General features: G+C 38.4%; 1 protein-coding gene across 3 annotated transcripts in view; it reads left to right on the top strand.

The window, feature by feature from the left end:
* Positions 1-23439, top strand: part of LGR5 (leucine rich repeat containing G protein-coupled receptor 5) — a 127079-nt gene that overhangs the window by 69470 nt on the left and 34170 nt on the right. For 2 of the 3 annotated variants that reach the window (XM_073327781.1, XM_073327778.1), the window contains exons 3-5: positions 9135-9206; positions 10230-10301; positions 22119-22334. In XM_073327781.1, the coding sequence (XP_073183882.1) occupies positions 9135-9206; positions 10230-10301; positions 22119-22334 (360 nt within the window). The remainder of the gene's footprint in view (positions 1-9134; positions 9207-10229; positions 10302-22118; positions 22335-23439) is intronic. The other variant, XM_073327779.1, reaches the window with a different exon arrangement.

The following is a 23439-nucleotide window of genomic DNA, read 5'->3' as shown; positions in this document are numbered from 1 at the left end:
ACATTCTTGTAGTTGTCAAACAATTATCTGTTAATTCAGCCAAAGTCATGTTTACATCTCACACATTCACAAGCCTGGAAATTTGGCAAAAGGCATCCAAAAAGCGTCATTTCACAAGCTTGGGGTTTTTTTGAACTTCAGAACACAAGTGCATACACACCATTCATGCTGGAGGCAGTGCCAGTGGTAAGATCTCTTATATGCCCTCAATGTGGCTTCATTTTGCCACTCATCAGTGTGCAATAACAACTACAAAGCACCAGAATCTTGGCCCTACACAGTCTCCACGTTTAGCGCATAGCACAGAAATGACAAAAACAATTGCCACGCTTTTCTGTCCAATTATCTTCATAACAGTACACCACATTTCAATGTACTTATACTACTGTTAACATTATACATTATTCCCTTACTGGTGATACTGCCACCAGGGATGAAAACCATAGGTGCTTAGAAATCTGAAGTACACTTTGTAGGGCTAGCCCAACAAATTAGAACCAAAACTCAGGATTTGGATCAATCTGATTTAGCATTTATTGTTCCAGTTTCATGGAAATGTTAAACTTAGAATAAGAAGTTCCAGCAATTCTGAGATTATTGGCTGGCCTGGGGGGTTAGTAATAATACTGCCCAAATATAAAAGTAAACTTGAATCTCTTGTTTCCTAGGTCTGTGCGAGATGAGTAGGAGATGAGTTTAGAGCTTGGGGTAGAAAGAATTATGATGTTTACTTGAGAGTACTCAGGTACTCCTCACAATTGGTGTTGCTGTCTGCTTTGGAGGAAGCTACATGGCTTCTGTTCTAGCAGAGTTCCAGAGTTAGAACCATCTGAAAAGAGCAGGGCTCTATAGTGTTAAAAGCAAAACAGAGTTTGTCCTCAGTACTGGCCTTGGTCAGCTTAGCAAAACATGAGACCATTATCTTCAGTGGTCTTATCAATGCAGGTGCAGAGAAATTCCCTCCCCTCTGTAGAAGGAGGGAGTAATAGTACATTTTGAGCCAGTTCCTTAACCGGCAGACATCAATGATCAAGGCCAGATCAAGATCAAACATGGTGTAGTGTTCTGATCATATATTCCTCCCATCCCTACTGCTCGAAGTCAATGGACCTTCTCCAATTACACCAGCTTTGAATTTGGCACGTGTATTTTAAAAGCCATTTTGGGGCCTTAAGCCCCAGTGAAACATGCTGTATTTGAATTTTCAACTCAAATGTAAGTGGAGTAAAGAACACAGTAGCTATGAATATGTGTGCAACACAACTAACTCTTGCCCCACCCCCCCTTTTTCTTTTTTTTCTTTTTTTTTTTTGCAAGGAAGGAGCATGTTTTAAACATTAGGTTCCAGGAGCTCAGTGTAAATCAGCTTCTTGATGACATAGAATTTCAGGCCACGTTATTGTCCTTTCTTATGTTATCTATCACTTCATAATAATTATGTGATTAATTCATAATGAGACAAAATGAAATAAAAAGAGAGATGATGATAATCATTATCAACAGTTCATAACTTTTTGTCTAGAAAGATAAATCTTCAAAAACATCTTGAAGGAAAGCAAATTTAGAGAAAATATCAGCCATATGGTTTTAATCTCACACATTAAATATTGTTACTGATATTGGCCTAGGAATAATCATTAAATAGATATTAAATTACAGGCAGCTGTCTCAATCTAATAGTCTGTCGGATTAATATCAGACCGGTTATCCATATTGACAAAGCTATCTTTCTTACTTTGAGAAGCAAGAAAAGGTTTTGCATCATCAATAGTTAAAATATAATGAAATATAATGCCTTTGGTGATTAATTACCCTAAAGTTTGCAGGAAACAAGACAGAAGCAGAAAAAACAAGATCAGCAAATTCTGCCTGAAGTATGAACAATTTTTTTTTACATCTAGAATCAGTCATTTTAGAAAACAAATTAGAAATCTCAAGTTTGCTGTAATACCTAATATTTACACTTTTTTCCCCCAGACCCACTGTAACATCTGTTTTGTACTACAAGAGAATATAAATGTTTCAGTGTTGGTATCAATAGAAGAGAGAATTAATTGATTGATTTAAATAAGGAAAATAAAATCCTGCCCTATTGAAGTCAATTGGAGTTTTTTCACTGAATTCAGTGGGGCCAGAATTTCACTCTGAACCTTTATTAAGTAGTCTAAACAATTTTGATAGATGGACAGGGGGATCAGAAGCTTGCAAATAAAACAACAAAACTGAATTACCTAGACACTCTCCATTACCTCCGGTCCCAAACACCAGAGACACAGACCAATATGCTGATTATCAATGCTTTAGTAAAGTTTTGTAGATTTTATATTTGTGTACAGCAAGGAATTACCATTAATTAGAATAACTGTTAATGTTTTACGCCCTATTCAGCAAGATACTTAGGAATGCCAGTACCTGATATCCATGAGACAGCTCCAATGCTTAAAGTTAGGTTCATGTTTTAAATACCTTGCCGAATCAGGGCCCTTAATACTTTTTTGTTTACAGAACCAAATATCTTTTTGCCGTAGCCTAAGGTTCTTCTCTACTGTTTCCTCTCAGTTACCAATCTGGGAGATTCCATTAGTTACAGTATATAATTTAGCATTAAAGGAGTCAAACCACCCTTCTCAAGAGAAAATGGATAGCTTTCAAAACTGATTCAGCTAAGACATTAATTCTGGTAACCTGTTCATCTTCTTCCTTTTTTTAAAGAAAAATATGGCCTATTCCATGATCGCAGTAGCCTTGGCACATGTTCTTCCCTACTCTCTTATCCCCTGGATGATGTCAGTAAATCAGTTAGCAGATGGAATTTAAAATTCAGGGACGGAAAGAGCTAAAGGCAGTGCTAGTAGTTCAAGGAACACATACATTTGGACAGCCAAAGAAGGATTGCAAGTTGCAAACATGCTTGCATACTGCAGTATGTTGCAATATGGCGTATGCAAATACAATCTGGAGTGAATAAATACAGTACAAAGCAAGCTATTGGAAATCTTTCATGAAAATAGCTGGAACCTGGTCTGTACAAAAGAACATGCACTGGCATTTCTGTGAACAGACACATCCAGTCTGTCTGTTGCTCTTATATTTTAACAGCCAAATAATAATACAACAGGATTATAATGACCTCCACTTCCGCTGAGGCAAGTTGAAAGTCCAGAATTACTTCCGTGCATTTCAGTGGACTTTCACTCCTTTAATAGTGACAATTTCTACAATGCTTGATCCTGCAGTGTGTTGAGCTCCTCCAGCAAAATGCTATGTGCCCTTAACTCCTAGTGATTTCAGCACCTTCAGAACCTCTTTGTTCATTCCAATACAAGAAGATTCCACTATGCTAATCCTATCAAAATACACAGTTATCATCTATCAGATTAGTGTTGGGTAAATGCTCCTTTACGAAGCCTTCCCTTCTACTTCTGCTCCAAAGGCTTGGTCCTGCATGGTGCTGAGCTCTTCCAAGAAATGATGAGCATCCTCAACTTCCATTGTCTCTAAAGGGAGTTGAGGATCCTCAGCACTTCTCAAAAGGGCTCAAAATTTTGCAGGGCTGGGCCTTACCTGAGAAGAGAAGAAAATCTGCCACAATTCCCATAAAGGGATGGCTTGCTGTCTTTTGACCTCGATTCTACTACTCCCAGCAGGAAGTTATGAGGACCTGGGATGGTCCTGCTGCAGCGCTCACAGTGGAGAGTGAAGAGGAGCTGTTTTTACTAGAAGCTGCAATCTGCTAGGAGTGAACATAAGGTTGCTCAGAATGCTGCAAGTTTTTGTGCTGGGAGACCAAAATTCTTCAACTATAAAAGGGCCCCACTTTATGCCAAAATATTGGCAATAGTAGCGTAATTACACTGAATTTTGTTTGCTTTTAATAAAGTGGTAGCATTAATCATCTGTGACAGACAGGAATAAAACTGCAGAAGTTTCTATTTGTTTACTGAAGTTTCCAAAGATGTTTTACCAATTAAACAAAAGCAAAAGACCCACTTTTCAGAACCTGGAATGTTCTCACTCTAGCATCAGTAACCACCATCTCCCATGGCTGTGTCCCTGCAGAAAGAGTAAAGTGTACAAAAGGATAAATGTACAAGGAATAGTCCAAGCAGATACCAAACAAATCTTTTTATCTAGCTCTGACAATAGACCTTAAACCTCACCTGCTGTTATCTCACCTATTCCACTGTAACTCCTTTCCTGAGCGGAGATTGCTAGTTTTGCAGAACTGTATTGAAACAGTACAGAATTGCAGGAATGTACACTTCTATCAGGTTAGTGTTTTCTACAGATTTTTTTTTTAAATCAGCATTTTAGGGTATATATACACTGCAATCTGAGGTGTGACTGCAGCTTGGATAGACATACCTGCACTAGCATGACTAAAAATAGCAGTGCACAGTCAACACACAAGTTCCAGCAATACGAGTAGATCCCCAGTGTGCTTGTACAACCTGCAATGAAGCCCCTGCCACCACATCTACACTGCTATATTTTGCCATGCTAGTGTAGGCATTTCTACCTGGGGTTGCACTGTAGACATATACAGAGTGTACAAGCTCAACCCATACTTCTACAAAAATTTAAGCAGAAGGTTACTTAAGCAGAAGGTTACAGGTACACATGTGCAGAAGGTTACTTGTGTGAGTAGCCCCATTGAGATGTGTGAGACTAGTCATGTGAGTAAAATTATGCCACAGAGGTGTAAGTTATTGTAGTACTGGTTCTTTATTTGTAAGATTCTGAAATGGGATTCTAAACCAATAGCCTCCAAAAATAAATAAATGCAGTAACTTCTTTCCTTTTAATTGCCTTTTTATTATGGAGAAGTCATATATTTCAGTCTTCTTTTTGTTTAGTGTAATATTTCTGAAACAATAAATCATGGAACTGTGGGAACTAAAACAAAATTCAATTTTTCTGAAATTTAAATTTAAAACATACAAACAACGGAGGCCAGATCTTTGGTTATGTAAGGACTATGAACGAACTCATTCCCCCTTTCAGAAATCATTAACTAAATGCACCACCATGGAGGCAGACAATCAATCCATCCTCAGCTCTGTAGGGGAGGGAGGTATTTAAAGTCTTTAAACCACGATTTGAGAACTTCAATAGCTCAGACATAGGTTAGGGGTTTGTTACAGGAGTGTGGGGGTGAGATTCTGTGGTCTGCGTTGTGCAGGAGGTCGGGCTAGACAATCATAATGGTCCTTTCTGACCTTAAAGTCTATGATTCTATGATTTACCCATTCAGTTTCAGATCATTAATCAAAGTCCATCCAAAGTCCAACTGATGTAAAGCTTCCCTTGAATGACTTAATGTAATGGGAAACAAAACCCAGAAACAATACACTCACTGGCTTCAGTGCTGAAACATACAAAAATTCTAACTACACATGGAAATTCATTGTGGACTCTCTGAGAAAACATACCATAAGTGTGCAAATGCAGTCATATGTTATTTAAAATTGCAAAATATGCATGCATCTTTCAAAAACCATACAACCGTACAAATTTAAATATAGACCACATGAACGACATCTGAGAGAAGAATAAACCCAATATCCTACAGATTAGCTACCGGTGATATCAACAAGAGAATTGATTTCCCTTTAGTGCCCAGATTAGGGTAGGATAGAAATAGCAAGTGGAAAAGCATTAAAAAACTTGTCAAGAATAGAGCAACCAAATTTGCAGCATGTCCTACAGAACTGACCAGATAATTTTCACCCAAGAGTGTTAAAAGAATTGGCCAAGGATCTCGCTAAACCAGTATTGTTGATTTTAAACAAATCTTGGAACTTTGGGAAAGTTCCAGAGGACTGGAAAAAAGCTAATGTTTTGCCAGTATTTAAAAAGGATAAATGGGATGACCTGGGAAACTGTAGGTCGGTTAGCCTGACATCAATCCCTGGCAAAATCATGGAAAGGCTGGTATAGACACAATCAGTAAAAAATTAGAAGATGGTAATATAATTAATTCTACTCAACATCTTTTTATGAAAAATAAGTATTGTCCAACGACCTTGATATTGTATTTCTGCTGTGATCACAGGTTTGCTTGATAAAAGTAACTGTGTTGACATAATATACTTAACACTTCTATTGGTCCCACGTGACATTCTGATTAAAAATTAGCACTATACTTAATCAATGTATCCCATATCAAATGGATTAAAACTGATAGATCTCAAAAAGTGATTCTAAATGGGGAATCCTCATGCAATGGGGGATCTTTCTAGTGGGATCCTGGAGGGATCTGTTCTTAGCCCAATGTTTTCTATGTCTGTAACAATAATCTGGAAGAAAATATTAAATAATTGCTGGTAAAGTTTGCAAAAGACACAAAAATTAGTGGAACGGTAAATAATGATGGGGACAATTATGCAAACTGACCTGGATTGCTTGGAAAGGTGTACTCATTTGAACAAACATGTATTTTAACACCGCCAAATGCAAGGATATACATTTAGGAACATAGAATGTAGACCACAATTATAAGAGGAAGGACTGTACCTCCTCTGGAAAGCAGTGACTTTGAAAAATATTTAGGGGTCATAGTAGATAACCAGTTGAACATGAGCTCCCTGTCTGATGTGGTAGCGAATAGGATGAATGTGATCCTTGGCTGCAGAAGCAGGGGTGGAATAGGGAAGTGGTATTATATCTGTATACAGCATTAGTGAGATCATTAATACAATCCTGAGTCCACTTCTGGTGTCCACACTTCAGAAAGGAAGTTGACAAACTAGAAATGGTTCAGAAGAGGCTACAAAAATTATTTGAGGTTTGGAAAACCTGCTGTACAGTTTTCAGAGTAACAGCCGATGAAGTGAGCTGTAGCTCACGAAAGCTCATGCTCAAATAAATTGGTTAGTCTCTAAGGTGCCACAAGTACTCCTTTTCTTTCTGCTGTACAGTGAGAGCCTAAAGAAGCCCAATCTATTTAATTTATCAAGAGAAGGTTAAGAGGTGACTTGATCAGGTTTTACAAGGACCTTTATGAGGAAGATATTTCTGATCGTGAGGGCTCTTTAATCTAGAACAGGGGTGGGCAACCTGTGCCCCACGGGCTGCACCTGGCTTGTCAGGGTAATCCGCTGGTGGGCCATGAGACAGTTTGTTTACATTGACTGTCCGCAGGCACGGCCGCACGCAGCTCCCAGTGGCCATGTTCCCGCCAATGGGAGCTGCGGGAAGTGGCGCAGGGGTGGCGAACAGCGAATCGCGGCCAGTGGGAGCTGCAGGCAGCCGTGCCTGCGGACAGTCAATGTAAACAAACTGTCTCGCGGCCCGCCAGTAGATTACCCTCACGTGCTGTGTGCGGGCTACAGGTTGCCTACCACAGATCTAGAAGAACAAAAGTATAATGTGATGTAGTGGTTGGAAGCTGAAGTTAGACAAATTCAGACTAGAAACAGGTACACATTTTTAATAGTGCGGATAATTAATCATTGAAAAAAATTACCTAGGGATATGGTAGATTCTTTCTCCCTTGCTGTTTTTAAGTCAGGGCTAGATGTTTTTCTAAAAGTCATGGTCCTGATGCAGAAGGTGAAGTTCTTTGGCCTAAGAAGTCAGATTAGACTAAAATATTCATCCTGCTGGCCATGAAACCTTTGTATGAAAAATGACAAATTACTCTGGTTCATTTTCTCCTAGAGAGAATTCTGCAAAAAAAACTTTGACCGAGAAAATCTTGGGCCAATTATAATCAACTCAAATATGTTCCAAAAAGCAACTAAACTCACCCTTAATTTCCTCCAAATAGGCACAGAATGTATATTAATAGAGTTATCCTCCTAAACTTTTTTGTTTGTTTGTTTCAAAAAATTGTTTTAAGCTACTGCACTTCAAAATAGTACAAGATACTAAATGTACAATTCGGCACCAAAAGGTCTAATGAGGGTCTGAAACTGGAAAAATAAGTACTACCTACTGAAACGCAACTGTAAAGGTGCATAGTGTTCCAATGAAATAGGCATGGTCCATCTTTCACAGTCCCCTCCCTCCTCTGAACAGCTGGAATCTTTATTCAGGAGCTGTTAAACAGGTGTGGTTTTCCACTTAAAGCTTTACCACAGGGAATATTTCACTTCACGCAGAAAGTATGAACCTCAGGAGAGCCTATTTGGATGGGAGTCTTTGGTACTGACTCATATTGCAACATTGGTTAAGTCCTTGTTACAGTGTTCTCTTTTACCTGCTCTGTTGAGAGGAAGGGTGGTCCAGTGGGTTAGGGCTCTAGCTTGAGTCTTTGAAGAGCTGTGTTCAAATGCCTGCACCCCCACAAATTCAAGTGTGTGATACTGGACAAGATACTTAGCCTGTCTTAAGGCTCAGTTGCCCATCTGTACTTTTTACCTCTCAGGGATGTTGTGGGGATAAATACTTCAAAAATTGTGAGATACTCAGATACCATATTGCAGGGGGCCATATATGAACGATAGATCCATTATTTCACATCAAATATGGGATTTCTTTATTCTACACACTTTCTGAAGAATGTATTTCCTTTTGGAAAAACAGAAGACCTCACAAATGCATTTGTGATGTTTATTTATTTAAGTTTGTAAGACATCAGCCCCACCCCCAGTCCCCTCGAAAAGGGAAGGTGCTATAGAAATGATTTTTATAAATGTGTGCCTGGGGAAAAGATGCATGTCCCATTACTTCATGTGCAGTCATGGTAAATGAGCCATGGTCATTAATCTGTGCATGTACTGTGATTGTGTGCACAATTGCATTAAAATGAGCACACATTATGCATGCACAGTTCTAAAAATATGAGCCAGAATGTTCCATAATACCACTGGTAGTCAGTCTATTATATTTTAGTATTAGACATTGTTTACTCTTTAAAAAGAACAGTATGAACAATTAGATGTGCATTGTAAACCCTAAACTTGATTTATAGTGAAAGTGCATTTGTCTCTGCAGCACAGCTGCCAGTAAGTTGACTACACAGTTACAGAATTTTTTTTAACAGTATATTAATGATGACAAAACAAGGCTCCTAAACAACTGCCTTTGGCATCAGTGGTTCAAACATACTCATGTTGCTTTTTAACGAGCAAATTAATTCCACATGAAGAGAAATGTATTTACCTTTTTTTTTTTTTTAAACCCTGCAGACGTCTTGCAGGAAATGGCTTGACATACATTCCCAGGGGAGCATTTGCCGGCCTTTTCAGTCTTAAAGTGCTGTAAGTAAACTGTGTGTTGTTTGATATATTTCTGATTTCCTAAATGCTCCAGGGAACTAATTAGCGTAAAGATTTGATCAAGTAAATTGTATATTTTGATCAGTTCATTGTGAGAGATTCAGATGGAATGAAGATACATATTACCATTTGTATATCTTTGCTTTATCATATGGAAAATGTCCTAAACACAAATGGTTCTAAAACAGCTTGCTCATCGACTAAATGACACCGTGCAATATAAAAGACAAAAATTGTTCCTGTTAATAGTTTCTTTAACTGTCCACAAAAGTTCTGAATTCAAGTCTAAAAGCTTCAGAGGCGTTTTTAATGATTGGATAAAACTGAGGATAATTTTTCTTTTAGCTTTTTGAGGGGCAAACTGGATAGATTAATTACTGTAAATGAGGCATAATTTAAATACAGCTCTACGTTCATATCTAAATCTTGTATCCTCATGGGTGTAATCAGTTCAGGATAAGCTCGGGTTATAAAAAAAACAGTTAAAGGATATTCTCTGCCTTTTTTGTGTTTATTTTTGATTAAAAACTTGTGCATTTGAGAAGTATAATACTGCACATAATAAAAGCTGGAGTAAGAAACGAGAAGGGAGTTTCTGAGGGGGAGCCAGGTTTATAAGCACCTGAAAAGAGTTAGGAGCACAAGTCGCATTGAAAGCCAGGGGGACTTTGTTCTCTGAACTGCCTCAGATGCTTTTCAAAATCCATCCCTTAGCTAGCATGCTACTATTAATACAGCTAGTTCATGCTGCAGGTATTTGCTCACCTTGAGAAGACAAATCGACTAATGAAAGAATGCAAAATGTGGGTTTTAAATGTGGTTTAGTAATTTTTAGATATCTCTGTAAATTATATCTTAATTTGTTAAAGTCAGAATCTGCTCCCCATAATACCCATACAGTCCCATTCCTGGAGTTTCATGAATGTCAGAGAGCAAAATTTTGGCCTAAAGTCTGTAAAGTAAAAACATTTCCTTTTCTTACATTGTTTCTGGATTTTAATGTAGAATGCTGCAGAATAATCAGTTAGAGCAGGTTCCCACTGAAGCACTCCAGAACTTGCGCAGTCTTCAGTCTCTGTAAGTATACTTGATATACTACACTATATTATGTTGTTAATGTAACTAATTTATAAGATAATGTTGTTATCAGATAGTATATTTGGTCAACTTTTTCTTCCCAACTCCCTTTGAATTCATTTAACTACAATACTATAGTCTTCAATTAAACATCAGAAGTGACTTCATGTGACAATTGCTTTACAGTACTTTAAGCTGGTTCAAAGTCTGAGCAAAGATTCACTGCACTGTGATACTTACTGTTCGGTCAAGGAAAATTGGAAATAGAAATTGCTTTCTTGAACACTGCTGATATTTCTCATCATTAAGGTTTCCTGAAGAACACCTTTAATATATTTTTTAAATCTCTAAGTGACATTATAATTAATTTTTGTTTACAACACTGAGAACACTATTAATTCATCTTTAATTCCCTTTTGTGTAATATACTTGAATCACACGAGGCAAACAGGTCCCCACACTTATATGACTTGGCTGTACCATATTAGCCTTGTCTCTGAGCCTCCATTTTATCAGAACTAATGCCCAGGTCCAAAGACCAAAAGTTACCATTAGCTGGCTGTTTAGTGACTTGTGTGAAGTGCTATGAGTCGTCTTACGGTAGTTCCCAGTAGACAAGTAAGAAAGGATAGTCTTGGTGGTAACACAGGAGTGGGGGTCAGTAGATAAAGATTCTATTTCCAGATTAGAAACAAACATCCATTGTGACCTGGACAAGAAACTGAAGTCTAAAGTTTCAAAAGCATTGACTAATTTTGGGCGCTGAACTTAAGACATCAAGATAGCCGGGGCTGGGCACTCAACATCTTAGGTGCCTTACGTCTGGGGACATGTGAAAACTCAGACTGCAACTTCTCGGTGCTTCAGTTTTTCCCATCTGAAAAATTGGTGTAAAGCCCATCCTCTTCACCAAGGTGTTGGAAGCATAATTAATCTTTGTACATTTTTGAAGTCCTTTGTGTGGAAGGCACTAGAAAAATTCAAATATTTAGTATCACAAAAACCATTACCACAGTTTGCACTAATTAGCAACCTCATTGGGAGTCTGCAGAGAGGATGAGGACTCAGAGGACATATAGACTGTGCTATAGACTGGCTTAGGTCAGAGTTGAGATATATTGAGAGGGGGTATTGTGGAAAAACTTCAACTGTCTCAGGTTATGCTATAGCCCTGTTCTGTGTATAAAGAGAAGCCTCCAGTGTAGTTAACTCAATATCTTTTGCATACACTAAATTCCGACAAAAAATTTAAAAAACTGATTTTTTTTTAATGATTTCCAACATAAAATGACATCTCTCTGAGTTTCAATTATATATACATAATGCTGGGCAATATTATTGCCCATGCATTTTTATGTCTGTCTTGGACAACATTTGGATTCTGTGTTTTCAAAAAGTTTATTACAGATGCTAGTGTAAAGCAATCTTAAGAATTGGTTATTTAATAATTGTTACCTCCTTCAGTGACCTTTTTCTGTATCGACCAGAGACAGCGTAAAATATCTCAAACATATGCTTTTAAGGTTATTCTTCTTTCTTTTGATCTTCGTAAAAGTCATGAGAAAACTCTGGTCTAATGACTACATTAAATTTTTCCCCCTTCTAAACATAAAAAATATCTTGCTAAATCTCATTATTCTATAGGTATTCTGGGCTAAAACGTGACAAGGCAGGCAAACAAGGGGTTTTTTGTTGCTTTGAGAGAAACTGAAATTTTCAGCATGGTTTCTAAATAAAACGACAGTATCTCTCATTCTTTGTTGAGAATCTCTTTCCCTGAGGTGGGGAAGAAGAAGCTGAAGAAGAAAACCATAGGGTTATGTGGTCTGTATAAAAGACTGGTATCTGGTGACAGAATTAAAATAAAAAAAGAATGACAGAGGCCAGTAGGAACTTTAAACAGCTGTGTAGCAGACAGAAGATGGAGTGATAAGGGCTTGTACAGAAAAGCTACTATCAGCTGAAAGAAGATCATTGGCAAAAGTGAACTCTTTGAGGAAAAGAAAACCATGATTCTTTTGTTTGTTCCAACTGGGTTGTGCCTGTCAGATAAAGGTGTGAAGAGATTCAGTTTCTTGTTTCATACAGTGTGGTAATTTCCTGTTCAGAAGGTGACTCTTACTTTGGTTTCTGATTTACAATAGGAATTACTTTCTGAAACCCTTGAAATAACAGAAGTTCCATCAAAAGAGTAATTAAAAGGTTAAAAGCTCTTAGAAACTTTTTACCAAAGCAAAGTTTTCTTTAGGATAGCCAGGTTTAGTATTTATTTATGTTTAACTTTATAGTCTGGCATGATTTGTGTGAGCCTCATTAACCCAGTCCTTAGGCTAGAGTAGTTATGAACTGCTGAATGTTGGTGCTAACTCTCTCATCCTTTTTTTTTTTTAACCCTAAAAATATTATCATGTTTAGGGTGGGTAGCCAAGCTAATTCTATTGCTGCCTTAAAGGATGCATAGCTGATCATGTGACAATGCTACATTCATTTTATTAATACAAAAAGCTACAACTTTTCCCTACTCACTCATAGCACTAGTTTAATAGCAATTGTTTTATTTATGCATAAAAATATACATTATAGGACAGGCTTTTCCTCCATCCTCTGGTGTATGGATATGTTTTAATCCCCAAAATTGAATGACAATATTGGAGAATCAAGCAACAATTTCTTCCACGCTTTCATCCAACTTCTGATGGTACTGGCGGTTTGTTGCTGTTTAAACTCTGAATTGCCTCGGTTGCCTTCTGCAGATCTTCTTTCCTGCTGGTGGTGGCACTTTATCTTTCCGTTACCATAGATTTTTATTTAGTGAGGTGATTAAAAATGTACAGTGCACATTACTTGCATACTGTATGAATTCATTCTTTACCTAATTATGACTTACTTTGCTGGAAAAAGTTCTGCTCCGTGAGGCAGAGTCCTGTGCTCTAGAATCAGTGAGGTTCCGTTGAAGCACAGAAGGCTGTCCCTGCAGAGCATCTAAACTGTGAATATCCCAAACCAGTACTAAAGTTTTCCTGTAATTTCACTGAGGTTTCAATTCAGTTCTGAGTCATAGCTCTGCTCTCTTACTTGGCCTCACTCTTACTGGAAGAAGCCTTAGTTCTTTTGAAATTTGAGTTACAAATATTCACATACTTCGTTAAGGTTCACCTTTTCCAAATGCTATGCTATACTTAAAAAAAACCAGCTGTTGCAGGCATCATCAAGATATTTACAAAATACAAAATCCTAGAAAATAAGGTTTTGACATAGCAGCGCACAAAAGCGTTTGTACATACTGGAAAAGTAGGGTATGCATTATTTCACCTTAATCTGGGGAGAAAAATGTGAGACTGTTAACCCGTCATTTGAAGCAAATGGAGAATGCATACCTTATTTTTTTAATTAAAGCTAAAAATGAAACAATCCTTAAAACTCAGGATATTAAAATCCTCTTCAATTTTACAAGGGTCTCTAGCTCCCCTGTCAGCTATGAGGATGTACTAGTTCAACAGTTCTTAAAGGCATCGACTACCTAGGTAAAAGCCAAATGATTACGTGAAACTCAGTATTCCTGTATCACATGAGGGTTTGAAGGAACTAATCAGAGTGCTTTCATTTTGGAAGTGCCTAAATCATAATGGATTCACATCTGAGTTCTACAGAATCATGCCTTATAGCATACTGTAATTTTCCTCTGAAGTACGAAGTGAAGGGAAATCATGTGAAATACTAATCCCAACAATAAGATTGCCATTCATATCTGTTACACCCAAGAAAGGAAAATCTGTTTTTAAGTATCATAGCTAAATGTAACTACCATTATCACTGATTTGCCAGGACTAAGATATTTGTCCATAGTGTTTGCTAGTGTCACTTATCTTATTCACCCTGAAGTTTCTTTAGAACAGAGCATCAGCTGGTGCTCTTAGTTGTTTGCATACTGCTCAGAACTCTGGCATCCCCATTCTTGCCCTCTGCCTTGATGTCAAGAAGGTATTCAACAGGGTTGAATGAGCATATATGTTCTAATGCCCCAGAGGTTTTTAGATGTGGAAAATTTTAATAGAAAAAATTTGCTTCTGCAAATGTTAATGCAAGAAATAATATACACGTTTACCATACAACTAAAGAATTTGCAGACCTCCTTATATGAATGTTATTAATTAAAAGGAAAGAAAATCTTACATTCATAATGAAGAACCTTTTCGCCATTCTTAAATTTTGATTATTTTAGCATTGTATACAAAGTTCTGAAACTTTGATGAAACTTTACTCTGTTTATTCTCATGTTTATATACCATTGTTAATGAGTAACTTTACGGTTGCTCAGCCAACATGGAAATAGCCAAAAATCAATGACATACTAGGCAGTGCTTTCTTGCCCATAACTCACTATTCATAAAGGACATTAACAAGCAAAGAAACACATTCCCAGTAATATGGATAATTTTCTCCTGCTCCCCTAAAATTCAATGGGAGTTTTCCTATGGTCTTCAGTGGGAGGAGGATCAAGATAAAAAGATAATTCCTATACTAAACAGGACAAACTTCTCTCCTGAATTTATTGTTGTAAGTCATCCTGATTTTACAGGAGGCAGGATATGAAAATAGTACCAGTAAGGTTTCAGTAAGATGTTTTTAAGTTGCCCAAAGCATTTCTTAAATAGTTTTTATTTGTCTTTTATTTATTTGGTATTGTGACAAAGCTCTGTCCTTTCCCTCCGTGGGTCCCGCGTTTCCTGGTGGATTTCGCTAGCTTCAGAGGCTCACTGTGACCCTTCACATAACCCTTCTCTTTCTAGAGACAAGGGTCACAGTCTACTGAGCCATTTTCATCATAAGCCAGTGAGGGAGGTGAGGAGAAGTTATCCTTCCTTGCACAGTCTCTGTTGTCTCCCAGTCTCAGTGATTAATCAGGGGGCAAAGGTGTGGGGGGGGGGAAAAGAGCCCAAGCCCACCCTCTACTCCAGGCTCCAGCCCAGGGACCCTAATAGTATCAGCTATGGTAGCTGACCTTTTAGAAACATGATATGTACAATTCCCTGGGCTACTTCCCCCACAGCAGCCCTCACTTCCTCAAGCTCCACTTCACCCTTACCTCAGGGCCTCCTTCCTTGTGCTGGATATGGTGTGTACTACTCAGCCTCTCCAACAGCACAACTTCCTCCCACAGCTCCTGACATGCACACCCACCTGACGAACTGGGAGGCTTTTAACTAGTTTCAGCCAGCCCCTGATTGGCTTCAGGTGTCCCAATCAACCTAACATTCTCCCTGCCTTCTGGAAAGTTCTTAATTGGCCCCAGGTGTCTTAATTGACCTGGAGCAACTGCCATTTCACTTATCCTGGTACCAGGGATTTGTTTAGCCTGGAGCTAATATATCTATCTCCCACTACTTTTCTATAGCCATCTGGCCTTGCCCCGTCACAGTATATACAGGGTACATGATTATCAGGTTTGATGTCACATAAAGGTTTAAGTGGAAATTATCTGGGATTTTCTCTATAATTCATTTGTGGCTAGAATTGGATGGGAAATGGAATTTTCATCCTCCAAGAAATTTTGACATTTCAGAATTAGTTTCCATTCTGAACTGGAACAAAAAAATGAAATATTTTAAAGAAGGAAAAAATTGAAAGAGGTTTGAATTGGCATTTTGAAATGGGAAAAAATGAAATTTTGTTTAGAAATGTCAACTCAATTTTTTATTCCTTCAAATGGAAAAACGAAAAATTTAGTCAAAAATCAACATTTTCTTGTGAAGATGTATGAAACCACATTTTCCTACAAGAAAAATTTTCATGCAAAAAGCTTTACCCATGTTGTTGCCACTCAGGAGGGATCCCAATCTCATGATGATTAAAACTTTATTCCTCATCATACCATGACACATTATCATTATATAATAATCAGTGAAACCTGTAAAGTAATCATCCTTCCTAGGAAACATGCAGTCTGAAAAGTTGTCTACATTCACATTGAGCCTGATCCTGGGATGCAGCTGAATTGAACAGAGTGCAGGTGAAGGTTATCTGTGTACATGCAAAGCTGTGTACATTAAAGTTCACTTTTGCATTCCCCTCATTCTGTCACATGTCTGTGCTGGGTTGGTCCCCCGTGCAATGTTAGAGCAGCCTAAGGATCACTCTGTCTTACACTGGACTGTGGACACAGTCACAAGAGGTTGGAATCAAACAAGGATCCGCTTAGCACAGGGCCATCCCAACCAGCCCTCCTTTCTTTGATACACTAGCAGAAGGGAGGGAGACTGATGTGAGCACCCTTAGGCTGGCTCATGCCACAGGAAGATCACTGCTACTCTGGAAGATGCTCCCTGGCAGGTTCAGCCAGCTGTAGGACCAGATTAGGCTTGCAATGCGGTGCAAACAGTCTGCATTGCATTGCTTCAGAGATCCAGGCACATTGAATGTAGTTCTGCTTCACCTTTGTGGAAAACCATCTCCATTAAGCAACTGATTTTGTTGGTCCCTTTAGTGGGTACATGGAGGGTGGAGTTTGTGGTACAGCCAGTAAGAAAAATCACAGACAGGGTTTTTGTTCCACAATAATGACAGTTTTATGTTTAAGAGAAAGATCCTCTGACCCTGGTCCAATAGCTGTACCCCTGACAACAGCCTGTCATGTTTCTATGCCATACAGTACACATTTTCTGATCAGCCATGAACCTTCCAATTTCCCAATTTATGTTCTTCCAAAACTTATTAATCATTTTCATATTGTCACTATAGCAATTCTTTGGACACTCAGCCAAAGAAGAGAAAACTATCACAGCTCCTAGACACAAATCTTTTGACGTGGTCCAGATCTGCTCTCGTACATTGTATAAGCCGCGCTCTAGGCCTGTCAAGGTTCCTCCCCCACTCTGAACTCTAGGGTACAGATGTGGGGACCTGCATGAAAAACCTCCTAAGCTTATCTTTACCAGCTTAGGTCAAAACTTCCCCAAGGTACAAAATATTCCACCCGTTGTCCTTGGACTGGCCGCTACCACCACCAAACTAATACTGGTTACTGGGGAAGAGCTGTTTGGACGCGTCTTTCCCCCCAAAATACTTCCCAAAACCTTGCACCCCACTTCCTGGACAAGGTTTGGTAAAAAGCCTCACCAATTTGCCTAGGTGGCTACAGACCCAGACCCTTGGATCTTAAGAACAATGAACAATCCTCCCAACACTTGCACCCCGCTTTTCCTGGGAAATGTTGGATACAAAGCCTCACCAATTTGCATAGGTGACCACAGACCCAAATCCTTGGATCTGAGAACAATGAAAAAGCATTCAGTTTTCTTACAAGAAGACTTTTAATAAAAATAGAAGTAAATAGAAATAAAGAAATCCCCCCTGTAAAATCAGGATGGTAGATATCTTGCAGGGTAATTAAATTCAAAAACATAGAGAACCCCTCTAGGCAAAACCTTAAGTTACAAAAAAGATACACAGACAGAAATAGTTATTCTATTCAGCACAATTCTTTTCTCAGCCATTTAAAGAAATCATAATCTAACACATACCTAGCTAGATTACTTACTAAAAGTTCTAAGACTCCATTCCTGGTCTATCCCCGGTAAAGACCAGCATATAGACAGACACACAGACCCTTTGTTTCTCTCCCTCCTCCCAGCTTTTGAAAGTATCTTGTCTCCTCATTGGTCATTTTGGTCAGGTGCCAGCGAGGTTACCTTTAGCTTCTTAACCCTTTACAAGTGAGAGGAGCTTTCCCCTGGCCAGGAGGGATTTCAAAGGGGTTTACCCTTCCCTTTATATTTATGACAAGGCCTAAGGCCCAGATCAGTTCCATCCAAGTGAATCTCGATAATGACTGGCAGATCACAGCCTCTTAAGTCCCTGGTTAGATGTAGCAGAGTGGACAAAACCAGATGCCAACACAGGCCACCTATCTCCACCCAAATCAGTCTGTAGTCAGCAATCCCCATGTCATGGTTTGCCCCTTGTTCTCCCACAAACTTCTGCAACCTCGTGATCCAAGAATCACCCACAGTCCACACATTGGCAATCCTGACATCACAAATATTTCTTTTCCCTCCGTAATCAAGGCATGTGTACTGTCAATTCCAAACCTCCATGCTGTATGTCTTTGGAAATACCACTATTAATCTTCCCTGAGATCCAGAAGTAGCCACTTACTTCCCCCACAGGCTAATAAAATACAGATTTCTCTCTCTTTCACTCTCTCTCTCTCTCTCTCTCTCTCTCACTGCAGAGCAACCTCCTCGGGTGGATGGTGATCCTTCCAGACCCTACATCTATGCAAGTGAAGAAGTGAATGTGTTCTTAGATACCATTTTCAATGAGTTAATCAGTGGGACTTGTGGACCCCCAGGGATCCGCGGACCCAAGTTTGAGAAACACTGCTCTAGCCATTTGTCTATATTGGCACATGTGCATTGTAAAAACTGTACATTTTCTTAAATGCTATTCTCAATTTCAGTCCCCCAAATATTTATGGGTCCCATGCATTATCTTGGGTAAAATTTGACAGAATTAGACCATTTTGATCCACATCACGTCAATAGTGTGAGCTCTAGCTCTGTTCAAAAACAAAACAAAATAAAAACCACCCAGAAACTTTTTGAAAAATGGCTACTTTGTGGGGGGCTTGTATCTCCACAACCCCTTGCTGAAATGACTCCAAATTTGGGTCATTACCCCTCAATTGCATTCTTCTGAGGCATACCAAATTTCAAAGGAATCCAACTAAGCATGTTTATTTTAGAGGACTTAGAAAGGTGAACCTTTAAACAGAAGTTGTGACACAACCTTAACTATAGTGGTGGTCCAGCACCACTATAAACTTGTCCCATATCCTTGGGCATAGTTTGAGGGGACCAGGGAGGCATTGCCTCCCTGCCCCAACAGCAATCCTTGGGCAGGTACGGAATTCCCCCCCCTCTCCATGCATGACCCCATTGGCCTGACTGGAGCTTCCCCTCCAAAATACAGCAGTCAAACTATGCCTAAGCCCAGATCCTGTATACGCTGACTATAGTCCAGAATACTAGTAGCAGTTATGGAAGGAATTAGTGTTTTATTCTTAAATATGAGAGTCAGCCCTTTTACTTTATCCACTTTTAGAATTCTGCATGAGTAATATCTTTACATGAGCTACAAAACATATGATCAGAGTATACATGGTCAAACAATTACAGTGGACTACATTCTGCATAATTTAAGCATTCACTTTGGACATTTTAAGTGAGCTCATGACAAATATCATGCTGGATGTCATTTTATAGGCTGCCTAATAGAGGAGATCAAATATTTTTGATTCTCTAAATTGGCTTTCTTTGGAATATAATAGTCCTTTTAAACTGCCCACATGTTAACTATATATTTTAAATTATAAGTAAGGTCATGTTTATGAGTTAATGGTTTAGTTTTGAAAGTGCCAAAACTTTGATCAACATGAGTAAAAAAAATTGGCTGAAAACTATGATTTTGCTCAATGTTTTATACATCAGTATAGATTATTTGTATTATGCCAGAAAACATAACCACTAATGAAATGTTTTATTATCTGCAAGTAGCAAAATGGTACTCAGGAATTTTTTTTGAAAAAAGATTAGATAACAAAGAAACATTTGTTGGTCATACATTTTAAGAGCACTTGTAAGTCCTGCAACTACGTTACATACTCTATAGTATAAGCCATACTAGCTTCTTGCTTTGCCATAAAATTATATTGAAACAATAATTCACCTAGCTTTGAATCACAATTAAATAAGACTGCATACACACACATACAGGGGACAATACCATTTAAATTTGGGAATTTACACTTTCAGCTCACTCAATTTCTAAATTTTCTGTTAGATATGTGGCGGATGAAATCCTGATCATATTGCCATTAACTTCAGTGCCAGGATTTCAGCCATAGTTTCTGTATCGTCTAAAACAACTGACTATACCTAACAACTTCTGTATCTGAAACAATTTGCCCTATCCTGCAACCCTTCTGTGTGTAGCCTCTTTGGAGTCAATAGGGGCGTGAATAGGGGCTACAGGCTGAGACCCCACATGAGACAAGATGTTAATTGTAATACAGTAACACATTTAAATTGAATAAAGCCTCCATTCTTTAATCAGTGTAACTGTCAAACTAGTGCAACTATAACTCCTTAGTTTACATACAGACATCACACAGACAAGAAATTTACTTCTAACCAAACACAAAGAAACGCCATCTATTCACTCAAATTATACCTTATTTGAAAACACAGGCAAAGTATGTTGTTGCCTGGGAAGTGGGGGAGGTACAGCATGGGTATTTCTAAACATTTCCAGCCTCACCCATTGTTGACAGACCCTTGAGTTATTTTGGAAGCTCGGTCTCTGCTGCTTGCCGTGTCAGTTATTGTAGTGAAAATTTAATTGTACAAGGGCTTTGACACTGAACTTTATAAATTTGTTCCAACTGACCTTGTCTCAGTTATTTGCCAGTCTGGCACGGAGCCTTAGAATTCATTATTGTTTCTCATGCAGTAGGTAGAAGTGGTGTGGACTAGGAGACAGAATGGACCCGACATTTTACATGACTGTAAATGAGGAAGCAGCTTTAAATAAAGAGATTAGTATGCCTGCCACATAGAGTATTCATTCCCCCTCTCTCAAATGGACCCAGTTCAGGTTGCGAAGGATTACCTCCTTACGCTCCGGGTGCATCTGTTTGCTCTGTAATGTTTTCAAACATGCTTTTGAAAATTCACTACTGCTTCCTTTTAATAACATCCTGTAAACTGGCAGCCTGAACAAAAGTGCTAATTACTTACTTTTGTAGTGCAAACAAGTGTGCAAAGTCATTAAAGCAGATTAGAAATAAGTAGAAGCATAGAAGAGTTATGATAAGCATATAGGTCATATATATGTTCCCCGACATTTCAGAAAATTGATGTGTTCTTTCAATTGTACTCTACCAGGGGCACAAAATAAAAATAATTTTAAACCATTGATCATATAGAGCCTGATTCTTATCTCAGAGCTGGTTATGCCCTTGAAACTGCATTGATTATTTCTGATTTACACCAGTGTGAGATCACAATGTGGCCCGTAGAATCTAGAGAAAAACAAATAGTCTATTGTGCAGTTGTTCTCACTGTGTTGGTTCTGCAGCAACCAAACGGCTTTAGTTTTTCCTACAGATGAAACCAGCTCATTGGTAATGCTGATGCAAAATAAAAAGAAATCGTCGCTGCCCCGCAAATGATACATTAACTGCAGCCTTCATTAAAAACACAGGAACAACCAATATTTCACAAAATGTAATAGATACAATTAGTCAGAAATAAATTTTCTTTTCAGGCTTCTAAGATGGTGCTGAAAACTATGGAGAGCCAAACGCTTCTTTCAGTTACACAGAAGCAATCCCATGACCCAGAGACATAAAAATAATGAGAGAGTCTCTGAGTGAATTTCTTACCAAGTTTTTAATCCCTTAAGGTGACTGAGAGCTCAGAAGGGGAAATAAACTCATTGCTCAGCCCATGGAGGAGTGCCCTGCGCCATTCAAAAGTTACCCCCTCAGTCCGTAAAACAGTCACACTGATGGCTCCAAAGTGAGTCTGGTTTAGATACTGACTAGAAGAATGTTGACCATGGTGTGGGGCCTCAAGGATCAGAATGTAAAGTAGAAGAAAATGTGGATATCTCCAGAGCACCAACAGGGTGCTTGATGACCCTTCCCCCAACCCTCCCCTTTGGAGCACACTGTACTTGACAATATCCTTTTAGGTCTGTTGTGTTGATTCATTACATTTTTCTCAAAGTCAATGTTCTAAATTTCTGTTTTTTTAGACGCCTGGATGCCAACCACATCAACTATGTGCCACCCAACTGCTTCAGTGGCTTGATCTCTCTTAGACACTTGTGGCTGGATGACAACTCTTTGACAGAAATTCCTGTGCATGCTTTTAGGAGTTTACCAGCACTTCAGGCAATGACACTAGCATTGAACAAAATATATCACATACCAGACTATGCTTTTGGAAACCTCTCCAGTTTGGTAGTTCTGTAAGTTTTATAGTTTTTTTTAAAAAACAATTTTTGCTAGACCTTGGCCTCTTTGTAATAAATTATTTCAAGATGCAATGTCTAAATTAAGCTTTGTAAGAGATAGTTTAAAAGTAGACTACCCAAAAATGTGAAATGATCTGTAAACCTTGCGGTTGGTTAATATGGACTACTGTTTTATGTTATCATTTTAGCATTAAATTGATCTTTTTGGGCCATAAACCAAGTTTGCCCTTTATTCTTGCACTGTGTTTAAAGCTATAACTTTTGCAACCTTATTAAGTGACCTTTCTACTCCACATAATGTAAAGATTTGACTTGCAGATATGTTTATTTATAATGATGCAGAGAATTAATGGCAAATAAACTTCTCTTCAGAATGTCAGTGAAGAGATAAGTTGAAAAAAATGGACTTTTGTATCTTAGATATTATTTATAAAATCATAGTACTGGAAGGCTGTTTAAATATGTACATATTTTTACTTAAGACTATAGGGCAATATTGACAACATGAGGCTAGGGTAGGAAAAGGAAATTAACTAAAATCTCATAAAGGATTAGAAGGATAGAATGCTAACAAATACGAGCTGAGAAAGTTCCCTTCACAGACAGTGTGTGTAGATATCTACATAACAGTAGATATGTTCATCTATCAGTATTACTAAACAAAACAGATGCAAAATTCACAGAAACTCCTGGAAGGAATTCCAGTTTCTGAGGAATCATCTTCAGATCTTCTGGAACTATCCCAAACTGAAAAAACTTCTGCTCTATTATTAGAAAAATTATGCAGGAATTATTTCAGGATATACTGAAACATGGTCATTATTAAAGACATTTGTGGTTTGTAGGCAGCACAAAACCATTGCACGTAAGATGTTAAATATATTTTAACATACTCTAACATGCTGATCTGATAGCCATGGTGCAAGCCTTTAGGACAGTATGACTGAATTATTTCAGTGCACTGTATTATAGGCTACCATTGTGATGGGTTTCTTCCCAACCTCCCCTTGTCCCCCCCCCCCCCCGGCAGGGTGCAATCTGGAACTGGGGTATCACTGAGCCCTCTGTCCCACCAGCCTGGGTTCCCTCTCACCCCATG

This window comes from Lepidochelys kempii, chromosome 1, assembly GCF_965140265.1.
Source record: "Lepidochelys kempii isolate rLepKem1 chromosome 1, rLepKem1.hap2, whole genome shotgun sequence".
Classification (NCBI taxonomy): Eukaryota; Metazoa; Chordata; order Testudines; family Cheloniidae; genus Lepidochelys; species Lepidochelys kempii.
The sequence above is the reverse complement of the archived record's forward strand: the minus strand, read 5'-3'. Positions and strand labels throughout refer to the sequence as shown.